A 22,608-nucleotide genomic window follows, 5' to 3' on the forward strand; every position below is an offset into this window, starting at 1 on the left:
ACTAATTAAAAATAATAATTGTACAAAAAAAATTAATTATTAAAAAATATTGTTAAAATGATGAAAATACCGTGCATTATTTTTGTTGCTTTTGAAATTTTTGTTTTAGGAGCTTTTTTGTTCAAATTTTTTGATCAAGCTTATGATCCCAAAAAAGATTGTTGACTTTATATATAAAGATTGTGACAAATCTTTATTTTTATTTTATGTATGGAATGGTGTAATCAATCAATACTTTATTAAGCCACTAGACTAAAGTAGATGACTGTGCTTTCATTTGTATGACTGTAAGCAATCAATACTTTATTAAGCCAATAGAATGATTGAGTCTTCCAATTTACTAGAGCACTGGCAAACGGACATGGATTCTCTTGGGATCCACGTGTCCTAATTCTAGGGATCGATCAATTTAGGTCATTGAAATTTGATTCAACAGTTAAATTTATTATAACTTTTAAAATAAGCTCATATTTGTAACCGTTAGATCAAATTTCAATAGTCTAGATTGATGAATCCTTAGGATTAGAACATATGAATCTTGAGAGGATCCATGTCCCTAGCAAAAAATCAACTTTCAATTACTGAGACCAGCAGTAACATATTGACCGGTGTTCGTTTTCATTTTATACATGCAATTATATGTGAGTGGCTAGACCAATGAATTGGCGGGTTCCAGGCCAACGAATTGGCGGGTTTTTGGGTACCATTTCAAACGTCCATAACTTTTTCGTTACTAAACCAAATCGAGTGATTTAAAAATCAAAGTTGTAGTACTCAACGAGATGAAGAGAATGGTATATTGAAAGACAGCTAACTCGCCGTGGTTTGGCCGAAAAATGACTTGAAAGGGGCGGTGCTCGTTGAAAAATTTGGAAAAGCTACTCCGAGCTATTTTCTGCGATTCACACATATACATAACTTAAAACAAGCTTCGATCCCCTAAAACACATCCCAAGGGTTTTTAGAAGCTTACTAACGTCGGAAAATCACGAAACATGTCTGAGAAGACGATGAATAGTGTAGGCCGAGACGGATAGAAAGGTTTGGGGGTTCTTTCTTCGTTTCTGAAAACACAGGGGTGATGATGGTGGTGTTTAAGTTGTTGTTGTGTTGTTGTTTGAGTGAAAACCCTCGAGGAGGGTTGGTTTTTGAGATAGGAAGGAGAGGGCCGAGAGCGAGGGAGAGAGAGAGAGAAGAGTGAGCTGTGAGAGACTCGGGGAGAAGAGAAAGAAAAAGGGCAAGGGGAGGGTTGCCACGTGGCAACCAAAGAGAGGAGGAGAAATCTGAAAAGGTAATTCTAATTGCGTGAGGATAGAGGACCAACTGCAAATGTCATAAACTTGTAGGGAAATTGTGAAATTTCATAAAGTTTTGGGGGTGGGGTTTCACAAATTTGGTAATCCAACTTCTGGTTGCCTAATTGACTGATAGTCTAATAATTAAAGTCACTGTCGTAAGTACATTCATTGTTACTTATTAGGATGGGTTATTTTGGTTCAGTTCTAAAATAGTGTGAGTTATTTTATTATAGTTCCATAAATAGTAGTTATTTGGTTCCCTTCTAGAAATAGTATGGGTTATTTTAGTTTAATTTTAAAAAATAGTGTGTAATTTTGTTGTAATTCCATAAATAGTGTAAGTTATTTTGGTCCAGTTTCATAAATAATGTAGGTTATTTTGCTTTAATTTTGAGAAATAGCGTGTAATTTTGTTGTAGTTCCATAAATAATGTGAGTTATATTAGTTCAGTTTTAGAAGTATGGGTTATCTTGCTGTAATTCCAAAAATAGTGTGAATTATTTTTGTTCGGTTTTAGAAATAGTGTTCGTTATTTTGCTGTATTTTCAAAAATAGTGTTTATTTTGTTTCCTTCCAGAAATAGTGTGTGTTATTTTGGTTCAGTTTCATAAATAGTATGAGTTATTTTGCTGTAGTTCCATAAATAGTGTGAGTTATTTTATTGTAGTTCCAGAGATAGTGTGGGTTATTTTGGTTTTGCTTCAAATATAGTGTAGGTTCTTTTGCTGTAGTTCCAGAAATAGTGTGAATTATTTTGGTTCAATTTCAATATATGTGTAGTTTTGTTGTATTTCAACAAATAATGTTGATTATTTTGGTTCAGTTTCATAAATAAAGTGAGTTATTCTGCTGTAGTTTCAGAAATAATGTGAGTTATTTTGGTTCCGTTATAAATATGTAATTGTGAAAAATCCAACAAAGTAAACATGTCAAACCTTTTTGTTTCAATTAATAAGAGACTCCCACAATATTATATCCCATTAATTCCAATTGCATGTTTGTGTTCTTATCAACTAAGGAAAATAATTAGGAGTCACATGCACACCATAATATTCAGAAAAACTTGGGCAGATAGAATTGAACAACATTGTCCAAATCATAAACAGTGTTTGTATGGCAAGAAAATGAACATTGATTTTATATCACATACTTTGCCAAACGACCTGTTTCTCTTATCCAACCCCGAATTTGCTATTTTAAACTTTTTTTTTCAACCAAATGAACCTTGAGTGAATGCATGCCTTTTAGTACTGCTTTTTATTTTGTTCCCTATTAGAATTAGTGTGAGTTATTTTGTTGTAGTTCAAGCAATAGTATATGTTATTTTGCTGGTAAATTTTTTGTTCAATTTCAAAAATAGTGTGGCTATTTTATTGTAGTTTCATAAATAGTGCGAGTTATTTTGTTGTAGTTTTAGAAATAGTGTGAATTATTTTGGTTCCGTTTCAAGGATAGTATGGATGATTTTGCTGTAATTCCAAAAATAGTGTCTAATTTTAAAATTTCGTACATGTAATTTTGAAATGATTCATCTGAATTCATGTATCCAATTAATGTCAATAAACTTGAAAGAGTGGATTTTGCACTGTTAAATGGTATCAAGGATACAAATATTTAATAGGGAGCTTTAATGGCTTGAATCAAGATTATTTTAACCAAAAGCCATCCTATAATTTTCTTTAACCAAAAACACTTCAAAATTAACCATAAAGACAAGAGCCCAAATTCTACACGGATTGAATTACAGAGCCCAACAAGGACAAAAATAAGTTTCCAAACTTGCCCCAACATAGGCAAAAATAATTTTTCAAAAAGGCGCTGATGACAATTATCATCGATCCTGGTAGAAAAGATGTGGAGTTATTCTTGATGTTGAAATATCATATGTCTGTTTTAAGAATGGAAACTATGATCTGGCAGCCAGTGGTGGAGCTATAGAGGAGGGAGGGGGTGGCTGCCCATCTGCTTGCCAAAATCCAAGTCCAGGAGTGAGTCTTAAGCACCTCTGGGTCGGCCGAAAATTGGAAACCACGGTGGCTGTCTATTTATGCTGCAGTTTGTGCCCGCACCTCCGGCCACCAGAATTTTTTCCCAAAACCCGAATTTCGCCACTTTGCTATGGTCCTTTGTGCTGCGTTTTGGTTTTTTCTGGGACATGTGGAAAGAAATGGGAGTCCCAATAAATTAGGCCCATTGAACCTAACAAACAAGATAAAAGACGTGTAGAAATATCAAATGCTATCTAGTTCGCTTTCCAATACAGAGTTTTGGATGTTGTGGACCTTTTCTTCTTCGGATTAATCAGACACCATTAACCATATAAATGGAAATCTTAGATGCACCACATCTGTAAGTAAAACCAAAGATTATCAAGTCGATGTTTCAGTGTTTCTTGGCCAAATCTAAAAGTGGTATATATATTTGTGCATTGTCAACATCTTTTAAGAGGAGAGGGTGACCAATCTCTTAAGAAACGGTGGGGATAATTCATTCTTTTCTTAGACCAACCATAGGTGATGACTGACGACACATTCATGCATTTGCTCCCAAAAGTTGAAGTTGTATCCTTTAGTTCACGTGTCATATTAGTGGTTCACTAAAGTTCACATTGAACTAAAAACTAATTATTTTTAGAATTGAACACTGACTATTTTGAAACTCAACACGGAAACTATTAATATTTCTTAAACTGAACACTAATTATTTCTAGAACTAAACAACGACTATTTATTAAACTGAACACTGGTACTATCACTATTTCTTAAATTGAACATAACTATTTCTCGAATTTCACACGGGTACTATCAATATCTCAAACTGAAACCGGTACTACCATTATTTTTAAATTGAACGCAGACTTTTCTAAAATTGACTATTTCTAAAACTAAACATGGGTAATAAAAAATCTCTGAAACTCAACACGAGTACACTATTTTTTGAAAATAACTATTTATGAAACTGAACACGGGTACACTATTTATGAAACTAAAAATGGGTACACTATTTATGAAACTGAACACAAGTACACTATTTATGAAACTGAAAACAAATACACTATAACTGACTATTTATGAAATTGCACGGGTACACTATTTCTAAAACTAAACACGAGTACATTATTTATGAAACTGAAAACAGGTACGCTATTTATGAAACTGAACACGAGTACATTATGTCTTAAACTAACTTTATGAAAATGAATACGAGCACACTATTTTTGAAACTGACTATTTCGGACCCCTTAATAGAAAAACATTGAATTTTTTAATAATATAAAAATGGATAAAATTTCGGATTCCTTAACAAGATTAAACTAGTTAGAAAATACATAAGACCTAAGGAGAAATATGTTAGATCCACAAATATACATCAATTTGGTTGAAGGCTATACCTTAGCAGACCAAGTTGCAATTTTGTTTGCAACTTTGCATATATATACACTAGCCTTCATGCACACGCTCATGCGCGTGCAAAAAACATTTTTTGAATCACGACATGCTTTGCTTGACTTACACGTTTTATATGTATTTATATGCGTAAATTGTCAAAAGAAAAGTAAAATATTTGAAGTAAATAAATAATCTTAGATTATGCTAGAAAAAACCTCTCATAAATCAATTAAAGCAGCTAAATTCACATAATAAAATCGATCTCTATTGAATTTATATTAAGAATAGAGAAAATAATATTTAATTAACAACTGATTGAATCACATTATTGCTAGCCCATTGTGAGGCTAAGTCCACAACTCCCCTCCCCCTTAATGTAGATAATACCGTTTGTTCAACCAAAACAAAAACAAAAAAAAAAAAAAAAGCATTTGACAAATAATTTAATCACATTATTATCCACGTGTGAAAGATCTTTTTTATAACCGGCATTACAGCCTCTTAAGATGAAAATTGCATTATTTCCAACTTGGAACCTGCCACTCTTGTTCCCTAAAGACTTAAAAAGTAAACTGTATGATTTTTCCTCTATTTTAGGTCATGTGTCAATGAGGACCCCCACCATTTAGACAACCCATTTTCTGATTATTACATTTTTTTTTTGTTAATTTTAAATGATTGTCTCATTCCATAACTTCAAGACCATTCTTCAAATCAACATAACACATCAATCCGGATCCTCATATATATAAATAGTTGATTTTTACTTGTTGAAATTTGATTAGTTCAACTTTATCATCTTTTGAAATTTCTATGGAAGAATAATCCTCCGGATGCCAAAAAATCTTTTGATATAACTAATTAATACGACAATCTTCATTCCTAACTTATATTGTATGCGTGTTGACTGGTATCCTAGATCCATGAAGTTTCTTGATTCACCAAGCACCCATGCTCATCCAACTACATCCCAAACTATTGTGTTTGGTTTATGATTCACTAGCCTTCATGCACACGCTTGCATTTTTTAAATCACTGTATGCTATGCGTGAGGAGAGAAGAATCTAATTGGGCAGTGAGGAGAGAAACCAGGAAAAGGAATGGGGGAGAGTGATTTTTGGAAAGTGATTGGCTGTTTGTGTGAGGGAAAGGAAACATAGATCCCCTTTTTGTGGGATTGTTTGACCTTCAAAGTTTGTACAACCTTTAATGTACAAATCAGGTTGCTTACAGTGTTTTAGACATTGTAAATTCGTATTTGCGTGTACAAAAATACTCGTGGTTAACGTACTTTAACAAGGTGTAACTTTTTCATTACATATCCGATTCGAGTCTAACACGCGCTCACGCATTCATAACAACGAGTACAATTTAAGTACGAAACCAAGAAAAAAACAACAGTCGAAAACAACATCCACGTCATATTACACTTTTCCCCAAAAGGGTAAAAACGTCAAATTACACAAACAGAAAGGAAATTACAGTGAAAATTAGGGACGTGTTATCACAAAAAAGAAGATTATGTTTAGCCTTGTCAATAGAAGTAGAATTGATTCATACGAAATACATCCATGGGTGTACAACTACAATTTTTCAAGATCAATGGACTACATAGTTTACAGCTTTCAGGTCCATATACCACATCTTCTTCAACCATAGTCATAAAACAAGAATTGAATGATTTAATGAATTCAAGTTATACTCTTACATGAGCTTCAGAGCCAAGATTAACCGAAGTCCTAAGACTGGTCACACTATTTTCTCCAAATTCTATATGTTCTTCCACAAATCCGAGCTTTAATTTAAATAAAAGTCAAGAAAACACCTTCAACAACCAAACATCACCAAATGGGATTGCATTTCCCAATTGTCGAATTTAAAAAAAAAAAAAAAAAAAATCACATGCGGGTAAAATTTAATTAGTCATAACGAAAGAGGGAAAATAGAAAAGGATACAAAAATTTGTTGCTCTAACACCTTGTCTCTGCAAAACAAGAATCACTACACCCAAAAAAAAAAAAAAAAAACAAACAAACAATTTAATTTGATGAGCAATTAAATTTGCTGCAATTGGAGCTTGGTAATGTCGGCAAAGAAAACCACAGAAAATGGCTTCAATAAAGTAGTTGGGAGAGGGTCTATGAAACGGTGCCGTTGTGCAATGGCGCAAACGAGGTCTGGTTTGAGGTGTTTGTCGATGAATTCCTCGAATTTTTGAATTTTGTGGTGGAAGATGTCCACGAGCCCTAGATTAGACTGGATTAAAATTCGACAGCACAACCTTCTCCAACTCTAATATCCTCTTAATATCGACTTCCGTTGGCTCAGCAGTCAATATTGATCACTCCATACTGCCTCCCCTTCGAGATAGAGATGGCTGAAAATGAAGTTTGGGGATCTAATTTGTGGATTTTGCATGGGTGACAGAGATGGAGCTGCGATGTGAAATTAAAAAGAAAAAAAAATGAAAGGTTTCGAATGTCAGGAAGAAATGTGGGAAGGAGATAAAATAAATATATTAAACGGACAAAAGTTTGCAGTCATGGGTAAAATTGGAAACTCAATATTTGGGCTATTTAAATTAAACTGGTTTATTATTGGGCTTTATCTTAATCTTTAAATAAAGTTATTACATAGCTTTTGGTTAAAATTTAAAGTTTTGAAATTCTTGTTATTAGTTTTTCTTATAATATATAGTAACGTGTGGGGCTAGGGAGTGAGAGAAAGAACATTTGTTGAAAATCAAATCTCGTAGACTAAAGTAGAATAATTATGTTTTAGTTTATTATGCCACTAGACTAAAGTAGAATGATTGGGATTCAATCAAAGAAATTTCATAGCATACTAAATTTAATAATATAATTTGTGAAGATCGATGAATAAAGTAAAATTGTAAATGGGTTTAAAAAGTACGGATGAGGTTCCCCTCGGATCCTCATTGTCTGATTGTAATCGATATTGGACTGAGGTTTGAAATCTTCTCATTCCAAATGGACTCTAATTTATGACTTTCTTTGTCCCCATAATAAAGGGTTTTAGCCTTAAATTTCCTCATTCCTCATTGTCTGATTGTAACCGTTCAGAACTTGTGAAAAGGTCAGTTATAATTTTGTTTAATTAATTGTGGAACCAAAATTTAAATTTGAGATTTCTTCAGAAGGGTATATTTATATGTTTACTAAAGTGGAATGGAAGTGGAAAAAAAAAAAAGGAATTAGATTCTTTCTAAATTGATTCTGTAGTTTGATCATTTAATAACTTTTAAAGAATGAAAAAATAGGCGGAGTCCACTCAAAATCTAGTAATTATACTCATGAAAATCAAGAATTCCAATACTTAAAGGGCATGAGATTTTGACTCCAAGAGAAAGTTGCGAAATGGAGAAAAGAAGTATTCGAATTGTGTGAGATTATTAGAGTTTTTTGAAATTTATCCTAAAACTTTTATTTTTAGCCTCTGTCCTCTGAGAAGGACATTAAAAATGGAGAGCCTTCAGGGTACTTGCTTCCATTTGGAAGATGGCCCTCAGGCTAATTTCATAGCATCTGATAAATAAACTAAAATTCTAGAAACCAATTTATAATAATAATAATACTACTAATATCTCATCATCCCTTCTACTTTTACTGTAGATTCTGGAAACCAATTTAAATTCATTCATTAATTCTTGGCAGCTCCTAGTGTGGATTATATTATCAACATAAATGAACATTATTATATCTCATCATCCCTTTACTTTTAGTGTACAATGTTGTTTCACTGGTAGTCTTCTAATGGTTACATTGTTTTAGCAGTATTCAAGCTTACATCAAAGCAATATTAGCCTTTCATCTTACATCTTATAAAATGAAGACACTTGACAAAAGAGCAACATTATTATTATTTAATTTTTTTTCTTTTCTCAACCCTCATTTTGAAACTAGAAATTAGAGTAGATCTATATTTTCTCATTTGAAGGAAAGCTTCAGAAGTTGGAGTAGATTAATTTTCTCAGCTGCTCAAACATAAACAACAATACAATATATAATTATTAGTTATTAATTACCCAATAAATGTGAAGATTGACGAATAAATTAGTAGTGAAGATACCACTAAAATTGGACTGCTTGCTTCTATTTGAAAGTGCTAGGTGTAGAAACATGCAGCGCTGGGTGTACAAATGCGCTAATGACGGGTATAATGTAGCGTGTGGGCCCAGCGAATGGGAGAGAGAACATGTGCTGGAAATCAAATCCCGTCATTAGTGGAAGACAAACAAATCCGCGATTGTTGTAATTGCATTTTCTTACGGGTCCACACGACACAAGCTTTACTAGAGCACTAGCTAATACTTTACGGGTGCGTTTGTTGCACCGGACTGTCTCGGACTGGACTAGCTACAAGGACTAAGTTGGACTGGCTTAGACTAGACTAAGCTGGACTAACTTAGTGAAGCGTTTGGTGGAGTGTCGGACTAAGAAGCAGGATAATGAAAACATGATTATTCACCATATTTGTGTTTGCTTAGACTAGGATTACATTATGGTTCTATTTTAATAGCTCCAATACATGTGTCCAACGCCCTAAAATAAGATTAGTCAATTAAGAAATCATGCCCAAAGAGCTTAATCTAAGAAGTTACCTACGGCTGATTTGCAAGTTGAAATTATCCAAACTATAATTTGCATACATCCAAAATATATGAAATATGAGCTTGCTTATTTGCAAGTTGAAATTATCCAAACTAATACCCCCAAAACTGGGACAAATGCCTTGCTCCTTATGGACACGAGTCTTGATGGAGTCAAAAATGCCTCAATTTTGCATAGCAATGTAACCTAGTGTTCAACAGAGCTCTACAAGGCAATTCACAGCCAAAACATACAACAACAACAACAAAAGAAAAAAAAAAAATTCACAAAACCCAATTTTCAATCACTTCAAATTAGATTTATAGAGAGAGAGAGGTACATAGAATGTGAAAGATGAACAATTGGATCGTTGACATCACGTTTGGAAATTTAAGGTTTGCTCAAATATTACTCGTTGTTTGTTAAGTTTCTAAAGTGTATAGAACATAGAGCTACATAGAATGTGTTGCATTCCAAAAGTATATGAAGTTATATACCTGGACACTCACAAGGATACAAGGTCATCTAATTCAACAGGGAAAAAAAATTAACGACCTTTTATTCCATTAAGACCAAACTTTTAGCAAACTTTAATCGTAGCCATTTGCACATAACACCAAACTTTAATCACATAGGCTCAAGTTTAAGAACTGAAGAAAAACCTGTAGGATTAGCTCCTGCAATTTTAACAACGCTGTTGGAAACATTGATAACAAATCCAGCAGTTGCGAGACTAGAATGTTTAACAGATCCATCAAAATTCCACCAACCCTAATTCCAAATTTCCAACAATACAAACAGTTTGGTTTTTCTATAATATCACAAAAGTCATATTCACATAGATGCAATGCAGACTTTCACACATCCAAGGACTACATTCTGTCCAAATTTGATCTATGGTTTTAGGAAATATACCTTCTTCTAGACTCGAGGGTTTTGAGTCGTTTGTTACTTATTTTCCCTTAGGTTCTGAGCACTGCCCACTTCAGTTTATACTCCTCTTTTCTGCAACCAACAACCACAAAATATTGCAGTTCAGCATCAACCCCACGCAGTACAAAACATTCACATTGTAATATCATGGTTGGGCATTGATAGGACATATGGAATTGCTTCCTGCCTATCTCCAATGCCATTCAAACAAGGTGGTCCGAGGAAGGTAAAAGGAAATAAAAAGAAAATGCAGAAACAAAACCAAATAGAGGATACGAGTTTGAACATAACCACAAACCATTAAAGAGTGCATAACAAAAATTTCTTCAGCTCACATAATTTCTCATCCAAACAATTCCCAAACATCCAACCCTACATGCAATTTAATAAAATAAAAAAGAGAAGCTGGTAAAGATTCGTGAACCAAGAATATAAAAACGAAAAACCATACAAATTTATGCTAACTTAACAGAGATGGAAGTATGTGTCCCTTCTGCAAAAGAAACTTGTCGATTTTATGACCCTAATTCCAAATTTCCAACATACAAACAATTTGGTTTTTCTATAATATCACATAAGTCATATTCACAGAGATGCAACAGACTTTCACACATCCAAGGACTACGTTCTGTCCAAAATTGATCTATGGTTTTAGGAAATATACCTTCTTCTAGACTCGAGGGTTTTGAGTAGTTTGTTACTTGTTTTCCCTTAGGTTCTGAGCATTGCCCACTTCAGTTTATGCTCCTCTTTTCTGCAACCAACAACCACAGAATATTGTAGTTCAACATCAACCCCACACGGTACAAAACATTCACATTGTAATATCATGGTTGGGCATTGACAGGACATATGGAATTGCTTCCTACCTATCTCCAATGCCATTCAAACAAGGTGGTCTGAGGAAGGTAAAAGGAAATAAAAAAAATGCAGAAACAAAACCAAACAGAGGATACGAGTTTGACCATAACCACAAACCATTAAAGAGTGCATAACAAAAATTTCTTCAGCTCACATAATTTCTCATCCAAACAATTCCCAAACATTCAACCCTACATGCAATTTAATAAAATAAAAAAGAGAAACTAGTAAAGATTCTTGAACCAAGAACATGACAACGAAAAACCACACAAATTTATGCTAACATAACAGAGATGGAAGTATGTGTCCCTTCTGCAAAAGAAACTTGTCGATTTTATGGCCATGCATGGTTTCTGAGTTCAAATTTGAAAGAAAAGTTGAAATATGAAAACCCCAAATTCTAATCTCAATTTGACCTAAAAATCAAAACCCTAATTTGTTCAAGTGCAGAGGTCTATGATTCAAAATTTCTCAAACCCAAAACAATAAAATCAAATAAATCTCACTAATATCACGATCTGCAAAACAAATGACCAAATAAATTGAAGATTCGAAGTTTACCAGACAACTCGGAGCAGATGAGGGCGAGCAGATGCAGACGAGGGAAGATGTAGAGATGAGGGTGAGGAAGACGCAGAGATGAGGATGAGGAAGACGACGATGAGGGAGGGCAAGGACGACGATGAGGGAAGACGATTTTCTCTGGGCTTACGAGTCCGCCCGAAATTGAGGATCCTAGGTAAGACCTCGTAAGGAGGTGGTTAATCCGAGCGAGTCCCACCTAATCTCATTAAACCTAATCCTGCAGCAGACCAAACAAGGGACTATAGTCCAGTCCAGTCCAGTCCTCCTTAATCCTATCAAACAAACGGGCCCTACTAGACTAAAGTTGAATGATTGAGTGTTCCCATTTGTATGATTGTAATTAATCAATACTTTATTAAGTCACTAGACTAAAGTAGAATGATTGAGTCTTCCAATTTACTAGAGCTCTGGCAAACGGATGTGTCCTAATCTTAGTGATTCACTAGTTCAGACCATTGAAATTTAATCCAACGGATAAAGTTATTATAATTTTTAAAATGAACTAATATTTATAACCGTTAGATTAAATTTCAAGAATCTGAATGGATGAATTTCTAAGATTAGAACACATGGATCTAGAGAGATCCATGTCCCTAGCAAAAAATCAACTTTCAATCATTGAGACCAGCAGTAACATATTGACCGGTCTTCGTTTTCATTTTATACATGCAATTATATGTGAGTGGCTGCATATAAAGACTAGCAGGAGGAGCCAATCTTTCACTACGCAAAACCATATTCTCACTTACAAGCTTCTACTTCACTTTTGTTTTTTTTCCTGTCCCGAATCTAAGAAATGGCGGAAAGAGTTCTCTTCAACGTTGCAGGAGGGATCATTGAGAGGCTAGGCTCCCTTGCTTTCAAAGAGATTGGATTGATTTGGGGTGTCGAAGATGAGTTCCGGAAGCTTAAGGAGACAGTTGCAGGATTTCAAGCCGTTCTTCTTGACGCTGAGCAAAAGCAAGCCAACAATGAAACCAAATGGTGGCTCGACAGCGCAGAAAATGCAGTCTATGAAGCCGATGACGTGCTGGATGAGTTTAATACTGAAGCTCAACGGAGACAAATAGTGCCTGGAAATACAAAGGTACCAAAAAAGGTACGCCTCTTCTTCTCTAATTTACTCAAATCAACTTGTTTTTGGGCTATAGATGGATCATAAAATAAAAAATAAGGTTAATCTCAGTTTATTATTCTAAGATTTCGTAGTTTTTAACATTTGGTATATGATATTTTTTTGGGGCTTTTAGATCTAGGTCCAAAAATGTAGGGTGTTTTTAGGAGTGAGTCCAATTATCTAATTATATGTTTTTATTTCTTTTATACTCATTTTATATTTTCTAAAAATATTAAAAATCAATTAAAATCTTCTAATATTATGCATTTTCCAACTCCAAAAGAATATATTTAATATCTTATAACAAAAATACTAATATACTAACATAAATTTATCTACAAAACATTCTACCCTAACTCAAGTAACAAATATATGAATGTATATAATACCTATACGTGAGATATGAAACCTAATTAAAATGTAGAAAAAACATAACATACCTACAAGTAAGACACATTAATCTGTGACAGGTTGATTATAAAAAAAGAATCTGTCATATAGGTAGATAAATATAATTAACCTGTGATATAGGTTGATTATAAAAATTAAAAATAAAATCTATAAATGGGGTTTAAAGTAGGAGGAAGAACGAGAAATAACAAAAAGATAAATAAAAAGAAATAAGCAAAGAGATAATTGAGAAGAAATTTGATTTTTATAATAAATCTTATCATTGAACAGATAACTATTGATAATTAAATAATTAAATATAACAAATTGAACTTATTTTAATAAATTGGACTATTCCTACTATTGGCTCAAAAAATTGGACTTATATCAAGTTTCCCCTAAATTATAATGGCTCCAACGGCGTAAGAGAGAGAGAATGTTTTTAGTTTTTTTTTAATTTTTTAATTTTTTTTACATCCACGTGTCATCATATTAACACATAGCGTCCCGTTATTGTTCATGTGGATGTCACATCATCAATTAACAGAGATTCTGATAACTTAATGAATGTATGAGACTGTTCTAAAATTAAGACCTGAGGAATGATTTTGAAATGAAAAAAGCTTCATGTATCAAATGTTGAAAACAACTAAACTTCAGGAGTGCAAACTGATATTAACCCTAAAAGATATTACCAAGAGGCTTGGTGAGGATGCATCTCGTAGAACCCTATCAAAGTCATATCTATACCACTTATTAGGAATATAATAAGTCTCTCAGTAACTCATAATTAACTGCAAAAGTTCTCTACATTATTGTTTTGAATGTTTTATATAACTTACCATTACAAAACTCCATTAACCTAATTAATACAGTTATATCAAAATAATGTTATTTCTACTTAAATTCTTACAGGTGCTCCTTTTCTTTTCTTGCTCAAATCAACTTTTTGGGCTAAAAATGGGTCATAAGATAAAAGATATTAACAAGAGGCTTAGTGAAGTTGCTTCTCGTAGACCCAATGACTTAAAAGATAATTGTGTAGATACACAATTCATAGTGAGAGAGAGGGTCAATCACTCATTTGTTCCTAAGGAAAATATTATTATAGGGAGAGATGAAGATGTAAAGGCAATAATCCAACTTTTGTTGGGTCCTAACTCAACTGAGAATGTGTCAACCATTTCCATAGTTGGATTTGGAGGATTGGGGAAAACTGCACTTGCCCGACTCATATTCAACGATGATGTGATTCAAAATCATTTTGAGTTGAAAATATGGACATGTGTCTCTAACGTATTTGAGTTGGATATAGTTGTTAAGAAAATCCTTCAATCCGAACATAATGGGATAGAGCAGTTGCAAAATGAACTTAGGAGAAAAGTAGATGGGAAAAAGTACCTACTGGTGCTGGATGATGTGTGGAATGAGGAGCGAGAGAAATGGCTTAACTTGAAGTACTTGTTAATGGGTGGTGGAAAAGGTAGTAGAATCCTAATAACCACTCGTAGTGAAATCGTTGCGACGACATCAGACACTAAACCATACACCTTAAGGGGCTTGGATGAAAAGCAAAGTTGGTCTTTATTTAAGGAAATGGCTTTTATAGATGGAAAAGAGCTAGAGAATTCAACAATTAAGGAAGTTGGGATGGAGGTTGCAAGAAAATGTAAGGGAGTTCCACTCGCTATAAGAACGATGGGTGGGATGTTGCGCACCAAACATCATGAAATAGAATGGTTTAATATCAAAGATAGGAAACTTTCAAAAATAAGTAAAAAAGAAGATGACATTTTACCAACACTTAAACTAAGTTATGATGTGCTCCCATCACATTTGAAGCATTGTTTTGCTTATTGTAGCTTGTTCCCACCTGATTATGAGATCTCTGTACCAAGATTGATTAGACTTTGGGTGGCACAAGGGTTCATTGAGTCATGCGATGAAAACGAGTGTTTGGAGGATGTTGCGTTTGAATATTACAGGGAATTGTTGTGCAGATCGTTTTTTCAAGAAGAAAAAATAGATGAGTTTGGTATAATAAGAAGTTGTAAATTGCACGATCTCATGAATGAACTTGCAATCTTAGTGTCGGGGGTCGGAAGTGTCGTAGTTGATTTGAACCAAAAGAATTTTCATGAAAAGCTTCGTCATCTATCTTTCAATTTTGATATTGATTTGTCGAAATGGGAAGTGCCAACATCCTTGCTAAAAGCAAGCAAGATACGAACCTTTCTTTTTCTTCAACAAGCTTGGGGTGATCGTCAAAGTTCCTCACGTAATGCATTTTATACTACAATTATTTCAAATTTTAAGTTATTACGGATGTTGAGTCTCAATAACTTGAGAATTAAAAGAGTACCTAAATGTCTTAAAAAAATGAAACATTTGAGATATCTTGATCTTAGTCGTAATATGATCAAGAGACTTCCAGATTGGATAGTTGAACTTTTGAATTTGGAAACACTAGATCTGACAGCCTGTCGGAAGCTTGTGGAATTGCCTAGAGACATTAAAAAAATGATCAACTTAAGGCATCTCATCTTGGAAGGGTGTTGGGAATTGAGTGGAATGCCACGTGGAATTGGTGAATTGAATGGTGTTCGTACATTGAATAGATTTGTTTTGAGCGAAAGCAATTGTTTGGGGAGGGGCGGTAGTGCTGGTCTTGCTGAGCTGGGGACCCTTAACGAATTAAGGGGACGGTTACTTATTTATAATTTGAGGCATGTGGTGTCAGAATCAAATGTTGGTACACCTCTCAAGGACAAACAGCATCTCCATTCGTTGGAATTATTCTGGAAATATAGAGAAGATGTAAGGGGAGTTGATGAGGAGGATATTATAAAGTCAATGGAAGTATTGCAACCCCATTCTAATCTAAAGCAGTTGTTGGTGTATGAGTATAGAGGTGTGAGGTTTGCGAGTTGGTTTTCTTCTCTCATAAATATTGTTAATCTCAGATTGTATAGGTGTGAGAGATGCCAACGTCTTCCGCCCTTGGATCATTTGCCTTCCCTTAAGAAACTTGAACTTGAATGGTTGGAGAAGTTGGAGTACATATCAGAGAATGAGAGAAGTAATAGTATCAGTGATGAGATGATGAGGATCTCATTCTTTCCCTCCCTGGAGACACTCAAGATGGTATATTGCCCTGTTCTGAAGGGATGGTGGAGGGCCCACACTCATAACAGTGCTTCTTCTTCTTCATCAACTGAAATTCTGTCGTTACCCTCTTTTCCCTCTCTTTCTACATTGTCTATTGATGAGTGTCCTAATCTAACTTCCATGCCTCTGTATCCAAATTTGGAGAGAGTAGATCTTGCGAATTCCAGCTGGAAGGTGGTTGATTCCTTGCTTGTGAGAGGAGCATCTGATATTACACATGATGTTGGTGTTGATGTTTCTGCCTCTTCTTCTTCCCCTCATCTCTCCAAATTAACACATCTGACACTCAATGGAATTGAGGATTTGGAATTTATACCGTCGAAAGGGATCGCCAATCTCACGTCACTTCAGGAGCTTGTAATTAAACAATGCCCAAATTTGGCAGCACTACGGGAAGGGATCGCCAACCTCACATCACTCCAATCGCTTAGGATTAAATATTGCCCAAATTTGGCAGCACTACCGGAAGGGATCGCCAACCTCACATCACTCCAATCGCTTAAGGTTGAAGATTGCCCAAATTTGGCAGCACTACCGGAAGGGGTCGCCAACCTCACATCACTCCACTCGCTTAGGATTGAAGATTGCCCAAATTTGGTAGCACTACCGGAAGGGATCGCCAACCTCACATCACTCCAATCGCTTAGGATTGAAGATTGCCCAAATTTGGCAGCACTACCGGAAGGGATCGCCAACCTCACATCACTCCAATCGCTTTCCATTGGAAATTTTCCAAATTTGGCAGCACTACCGGAAGGGATCGCCAACCTCACATCACTCCAATCGCTTTCCATTGGAAATTTTCCAAATTTGGCAGCACTACCAGAAGAAATAAGCAATCTCACGTCATTGCGGCGTCTTCAAATTACTCATTGCTCTGATTTGGCATCACTGCCAGAAGGGATTCGTGGATTCCCCTGTTTAAATGCATTGTACATTTCTGATTGCCCCATGTTACTCCAAAGATACAAGAAAGAAACTGGTGAGGACTGGCATAAGATTGCTCGTATCCCATACGTTAGTATTGATTAAGGTGCATTTTCTAACTGTGAAATATTGAAATGCGAATCTTGTTTCTTAATTTTATTCTTCATTCATCACTACCAACATTTTATTTTCGTTTTCAGATGACATACCATATGGATCAAAGATTTCGTCCACACTTCTGCTTTCTCAATGAGCAACACCAGTTCCACAGCAAAGCGGTATGCATTCCTTATCCACTAACTTCCAACTTTTTCCCCAATTTTGACCCCATAAGAAAATGAATCATAATTTTGACCCAATAATATGCTCTTCATCGGCATCTTTTATCTATTTTCTGTTTCATCACATCTAAATTAATAATTTTGGTCCAAAAAAGGAATCTAAATTAATCAACTTATGTGGATGATTTGATGAAATTGGTTGTTCTTTTATGGTGGTATAAATAGGGTGTTCATCTAGCACTTTTTGTGATAGTGTTGTGAAGATTGTGACGGAGCAAATACTGTCATGGCCCAGGGCAGGTAAATGGACCTCAGAACAGTCTTCAACAGTTCTCTTTATTTTTACGTTTTTTTTTCTTTCACTGTTTTCTAAATACCCATCTAACTTTCTCTAATTGTCTTTTTCAGGTGCTAAACTTGATACTTGTGGATAGTGGCCCGAATACAATGAATTTGGGTATGGAAATTTGATATATATTGGATATGGAAAATACAGTGAATATTATTCGGTTATGGCTTTGAATATGGTTATAAGGATTTCCGATTTGTATCCGTCCCCGAATTCAACCTGAGTAATATATATATACATTATTCGCCAAATCCATTACCTTGAGAATACAAAAGTTGCGTTGTGTGAGTTGCATTTTGTGAGAATGTTCAAAAGTTTTGAATCAATATCAATGAGAATTCAATGGTACTAAACCAACATCATCAATATTTTGAGTTCAACACTTTAGCTTTTATATTCCATAAGATCTGTTCATTGAATCATTTCAAAATTTGAATGTATAGCTCACTATTTGGTGCTCTCTGATCTGAAGTTTTCAGTTTCTGTTGAAATTTCCTTTCTTGAAACTAACTATTGGGTAAAGTGATGAACATCCATGGGATACATTTTAAATTACGCTCTAATGTGCTTCAAACTCAATTGAACTTGGTTACCGGCTTTTCTTGATCTTAACCAAGTGATGCATGGTTCTTGAATTCTCCGGAATAATCGCTGGGATTTGTCCTTGCAGATGAAGGTTTCAATGTTTCGGTAGGGAATGCGCATGGAACACGTTGGAGTCATGAGCACACATCTTCATCAGAAGAGAATAATGTTTATGCTTTATTGTAGGATTTTTAGGATTGGAGTTGGCAGGAATTGGCTCTATTTCATCTATGAGAAATGGTGCGCTGCATGTATTTGACTTGACAACAAGCTCCAAAGTCTTTGTTGTTGGACGTTCACAGGTCTTGCACCTCTTCATCTACTTCACATCTCCTTCCCTAGCTGCTACTTTTGGTGTTTACTCAATTTATTCATGTTGTTAGGGAACAATCATGTCTTTAACTGCTCTCACCCAGCCAGATATAGCAGAACTAGTTGAAGTTGCCGCTCTTTTCTATCCAATATCGTACTTGGAGCATCACTTCTAAATTTGCACCTAGAATAGTCAACATATATATGTTGATCAGGTATTTTTTATCTTCTTCAAAGTATACAGCATGAATAGCTTCTGTAATAAAATTGATGCATATGTTCATCTTTTCAGATGATTCTGTTTACTCAATGTTATTAGATTCTATTAGTAGTAATCTTGTTATCTTCTGTACATTATATGCAGTGAATGGGGCGTCAACCTTTTGGATTCAATATGTGATGGTCATGTTGACTGCTTGGTGTGGTTGTATATGATTTTGCTTTTGATTGTCGGGGTTTAGGTACTATGTCCCCCCCGTTGTATGTTTTTTATTCAAGTAATATAATATGAGCGTGAGGGCCTAGCCCCCCAGCTTCGACTGGGTTCCAGCCCTCGTTAAATATTTCTTTTTATTATATGTTAGTGTATTGAAAAAAGCACATTTTAAGCGTTCGGCCCGAGCACCAGAAAACTCAAGGCCGGCCCTCATTTAAAGGGCGGGGAAGCATCCACCCACGCAACCTTTTTGTTTTGCAGAATATAGCTTTAGCAATTTCAGTCAATAAGGGTGTAAAATGTTGTTAAAGATAGAACCCCACGGGAAGTGTAAAGTGTGCAAGGTGCATAACCTTGTACGCTAACTTGCTCTTTCAATTTTGAAAGCTGAGAGACTGTGTTAAAAAAACAATGGGGCAGAAACAATTGAAGAATATGCTTCTACCATGGCCACTCCTTTTCTATTGAATGAACTGAACGGTTCATATTACCAAAGGGTCTTAGATCTTAAAGCTTTCCCGATCGTTGAATTGCTGCTTCCGAAAGACATAGGAAAAACTTCGTACATTAGAAACAGAGCTTGCAAGTTAAACTCTAAACCATTCCCCTCGACTGACCGAATGTGGTGATCATAGAAATGAATGCTTGGAGTTGAAGCAACTGCCTCGTGGAGTCGAACATTTTACATGTCTTCGAGAATTGCACTTATTAATTTCTCATAAGCAGATTGAGTGAAATTATACGCGCACGGAGAAGGATGCTTGGATCGTTCCAAGGTTATATGGTTTTTACTGTGTCATAATACTTGCACAAGGAAAGTATTTCTTGTAGAATGTAGTTGCAGGATTGTGTTGGAGATCAAGTGAATTAAAAACACCACCCCAAAGTAAAGCAAAGCAAAGGCCAACAGAGATCAAACAGCATAGTAAAGCAAAGCATCGATCCAAATAGGCACCGCGCATCCAAGACGGGGATTTCTCTAGTGAACAATGAAACAAAAACAGTTAGATCAATTGGTCCATAATAGTTGTGTCATCCAAAACCAGGACAAGCAAAGGGTTTTTCCACTCAGAAATAACAACATTAGAATATTCCAAGTATATAAAGAAACACAACTACCATTAGAATGACAGCGGACCGAACGTGCGTGTTCAAAGACATCCATGACATACGTACATACAGACCGACTACAGAGTGCTAAAACCCAAAGAATATAAAGAGGACAGCAACATTCCAAGTCAAGACTAGATATAAACCATCCAACAGCAGCAGGGTCCCAATCCTCAGCATCAGCAAGATCCTGTGGTCAGCGGACCAGCAGGAGGGCGAGCGGCTTTCAGAATAGAGTTCATTATTGCAGTCACCTCGCTCTTATTCGGGCAGTCCTTGATCTTGTGGTCTCAGAGCATTTTACAACAACCACAAAACATGATCCTAACAGCACGCTAACTATTTCATAGCCCTTGGGAGCCTCAGTTATGTTGTCTGGGAGGCCTACTTTGATGTAGGGGCATCTATCATTATAGTGGCCAACCACTCCGCAAACTTCACTAGGGACTGTGAATTTGAAAGGTCTAGTTGGATTCAGGCCGGGCACTATATTACTCTGTATTCTCCATCTCATCAAATCGTTCAAATACTTACTACCAAATGCTTCATGCTAATTTACGTTATACCGTGTCTGGGCCGGCTAATTTATTAGGATAACCTAAATATGTATCAATAGCTACTTTCCTACGTAAACTAGGAAATTTGTTGAGAATTATTACTACACAAGTGAAGTAACCGGGCAAATCAAACAGAATAGTCAATATACTTAATTGATTCTGAAATCAAAATCTTGCTTAGCTACAAAATTTGGTTTAAAATTCTACTCGGTAAACAGGCAAATTAAACAAAATTGCGATACCTAATTGATTGTGATATGAATCCCTAGAGCTATTAATAATTAAATGAAACAAAACAATAATTCATGCGAAATAATAATGAACACAAAAAATTAGGCATCTAGTTAATCAAATTCAAGCACCGTAACCCTAAAAACATATGGATCGAGTTAATTGAGCTGCAAATTTCGAAATTTCAGATAATCTTCTTCGTCCTCACAAACCCTAAAAACAAAAACAAACAAAATTGAAAAGCATACCAAGAGAAAAGGGAGCGGTCCGGATCTCACCTCGGAGCTTCTTCGGTCCGGCAAGGGACTTGAAATTGGACCTGTGGTGTCTTCGAGTCGGCGGTCCTCCATGGTTTGTTTGTGAGAGAGAGAGAGAGAGAGAGAGAGAGAGAGAGAGAGAGAGAATTTGGGGCTTCTGGGCAGGATGGCGCTAATTAACCGTTCACATTTAACCGATTGGATTTTACTTTAGCTCCTCCTCCGGAAGGAGTACTTGCTAAAAGGAGAACTCTGGAACTTTCTGCACGCACAAAAATTATAATCGGTTTATTTTATTTACCATCATCATCTTCTAAATATCTGCACGCACAAAAGTTATAATCGAAACCGTTTATTTTATTTACATCCATCATCATCATCTAACCATCGACGTTATAAAAATAAATTTTAATCAAAGAAGCAACACTCAGTCATAGAAAATGTATTTACTCTAGTTGGGAAATTATGTTCTTAATAGAGGTGGCTAGTGAAGAGAGAAGATGGTTCTTTTTGTTCCTTTTTACTATTTATATTAAATTGGAAAGTTTGAATTATTACCAATTATAAATTTTTAATGGATGAATTTATTCTAAAAAATAGAAACAAGACAATGTAAAGTGAATTTTGAGTTTCAAAGAGTAAAGTGGCGATTTTTGAGTTTCGGTGAGCAATGTGGGATCAAAATCGAGTTTTAGGGAGTAAAGTTATGACTTTAAGAACATAAGAAATGACAAAATCAATAGAACTAACGTAAGGCGGCGGGAGGTGGAGAGAGAAGGAATGAATGTAATACAATGTTGTTAGATATGTTAGCTTTATACATGTATCACGTCAATCATAAGTGTGCCCTAATTATGCCACAAAGTAAACGTAATATTTATTTAACGAAATACATAGAAACAAGCCAAAGTGGAGTAAATATTGAGTTTTAGGAAGTAAAGTGACGACTTTTGAGCTTCAAGTGGCAAAATAGGACAGAAATCGAGTTTCAGGAAGCAAAGTGGTGGACTTTTGAGTTTCAGAGGGCAAAGTAGGGTCAAAATCGAGTTCCAGATAACAAAGTGGCGACTTTTTAGTTGTTTTGCATTTTAGTTGAGATTCTTTGGGACAGTGTTGTGGTTGCTTATCTTATGGCTTGATTTGCCAAGGAAATATGCATAAAGTTCCTGCTCTATTAGAAAAGTATGTGATTGCTATGAGAACGGAGTATT

At 35.2% G+C, this 22,608-nt stretch overlaps 1 protein-coding gene and 2 long non-coding RNA genes across 6 annotated transcripts; 1 reads left to right on the forward strand and 2 right to left on the reverse strand.

The window, feature by feature from the left end:
* Nucleotides 1–9,101: 9,101 nt before the first annotated feature.
* LOC125478403 lies at nt 9,102–11,940 on the reverse strand. The gene is made up of 3 exons (XR_007259229.1): nt 11,654–11,940; nt 10,896–10,985; nt 9,102–10,303 (listed from the first exon to the last, which is right to left on the reverse strand). It is a non-coding gene; the product is annotated as an uncharacterized LOC125478403 (long non-coding RNA).
* A 315-nt stretch (nt 11,941–12,255) lies between these two features.
* Nucleotides 12,256–19,367, forward strand: LOC108865309 (disease resistance protein RGA2-like). 4 transcript variants are annotated; one of them, XM_018649936.2, is made up of 8 exons: nt 12,256–12,776; nt 14,100–17,385; nt 17,480–17,557; nt 17,786–17,860; nt 17,969–18,017; nt 18,580–18,796; nt 18,878–19,021; nt 19,171–19,367. In XM_018649936.2, the coding sequence occupies exons 1-2, from the start codon at nt 12,474–12,476 to the stop codon at nt 17,382–17,384; spliced, it is 3,588 nt and encodes a 1,195-aa protein (XP_018505452.2). In that variant the 5' UTR covers nt 12,256–12,473; the 3' UTR covers nt 17,385; nt 17,480–17,557; nt 17,786–17,860; nt 17,969–18,017; nt 18,580–18,796; nt 18,878–19,021; nt 19,171–19,367. The 4 variants fall into 4 exon arrangements, with proteins under 4 accessions (XP_018505452.2, XP_048442405.1, XP_048442406.1 ...); XM_048586448.1 differs by lacking the exon at nt 12,256–12,776 and having other exon boundaries at nt 13,741–17,334; XM_048586449.1 differs by lacking the exon at nt 12,256–12,776 and having other exon boundaries at nt 13,741–17,334; nt 17,814–17,860.
* Nucleotides 19,368–19,640: 273 nt separating this feature from the next.
* On the reverse strand, nt 19,641–21,894 carry LOC125468133. Its single transcript, XR_007259192.1, has 2 exons — nt 21,419–21,894; nt 19,641–20,221 (listed from the first exon to the last, which is right to left on the reverse strand). It is a non-coding gene; the product is annotated as an uncharacterized LOC125468133 (long non-coding RNA).
* Nucleotides 21,895–22,608: the final 714 nt, after the last annotated feature.

Source organism: the organism of the source record quoted next, unplaced genomic scaffold (genome assembly GCF_019419815.1).
Source record: "Pyrus x bretschneideri cultivar Hongxiangsu unplaced genomic scaffold, Pyrus_bretschneideri_v1 Contig24, whole genome shotgun sequence".
Taxonomy (NCBI): domain Eukaryota; kingdom Viridiplantae; phylum Streptophyta; class Magnoliopsida; order Rosales; family Rosaceae; genus Pyrus; species Pyrus x bretschneideri.

Coding starts and splice junctions, on each gene's coding strand:
- LOC108865309 (XM_018649936.2), top strand. CDS start 12,474: ATGGCGGAAAGAGTTCTCTTCAACGTTGCAGGAGGGATCATTGAGAGG. Junction 12,777..14,099: donor ATACAAAGGTACCAAAAAAG/GTACGCCTCTTC, acceptor AAATTCTTACAG/GTGCTCCTTTTCTTTTCTTG.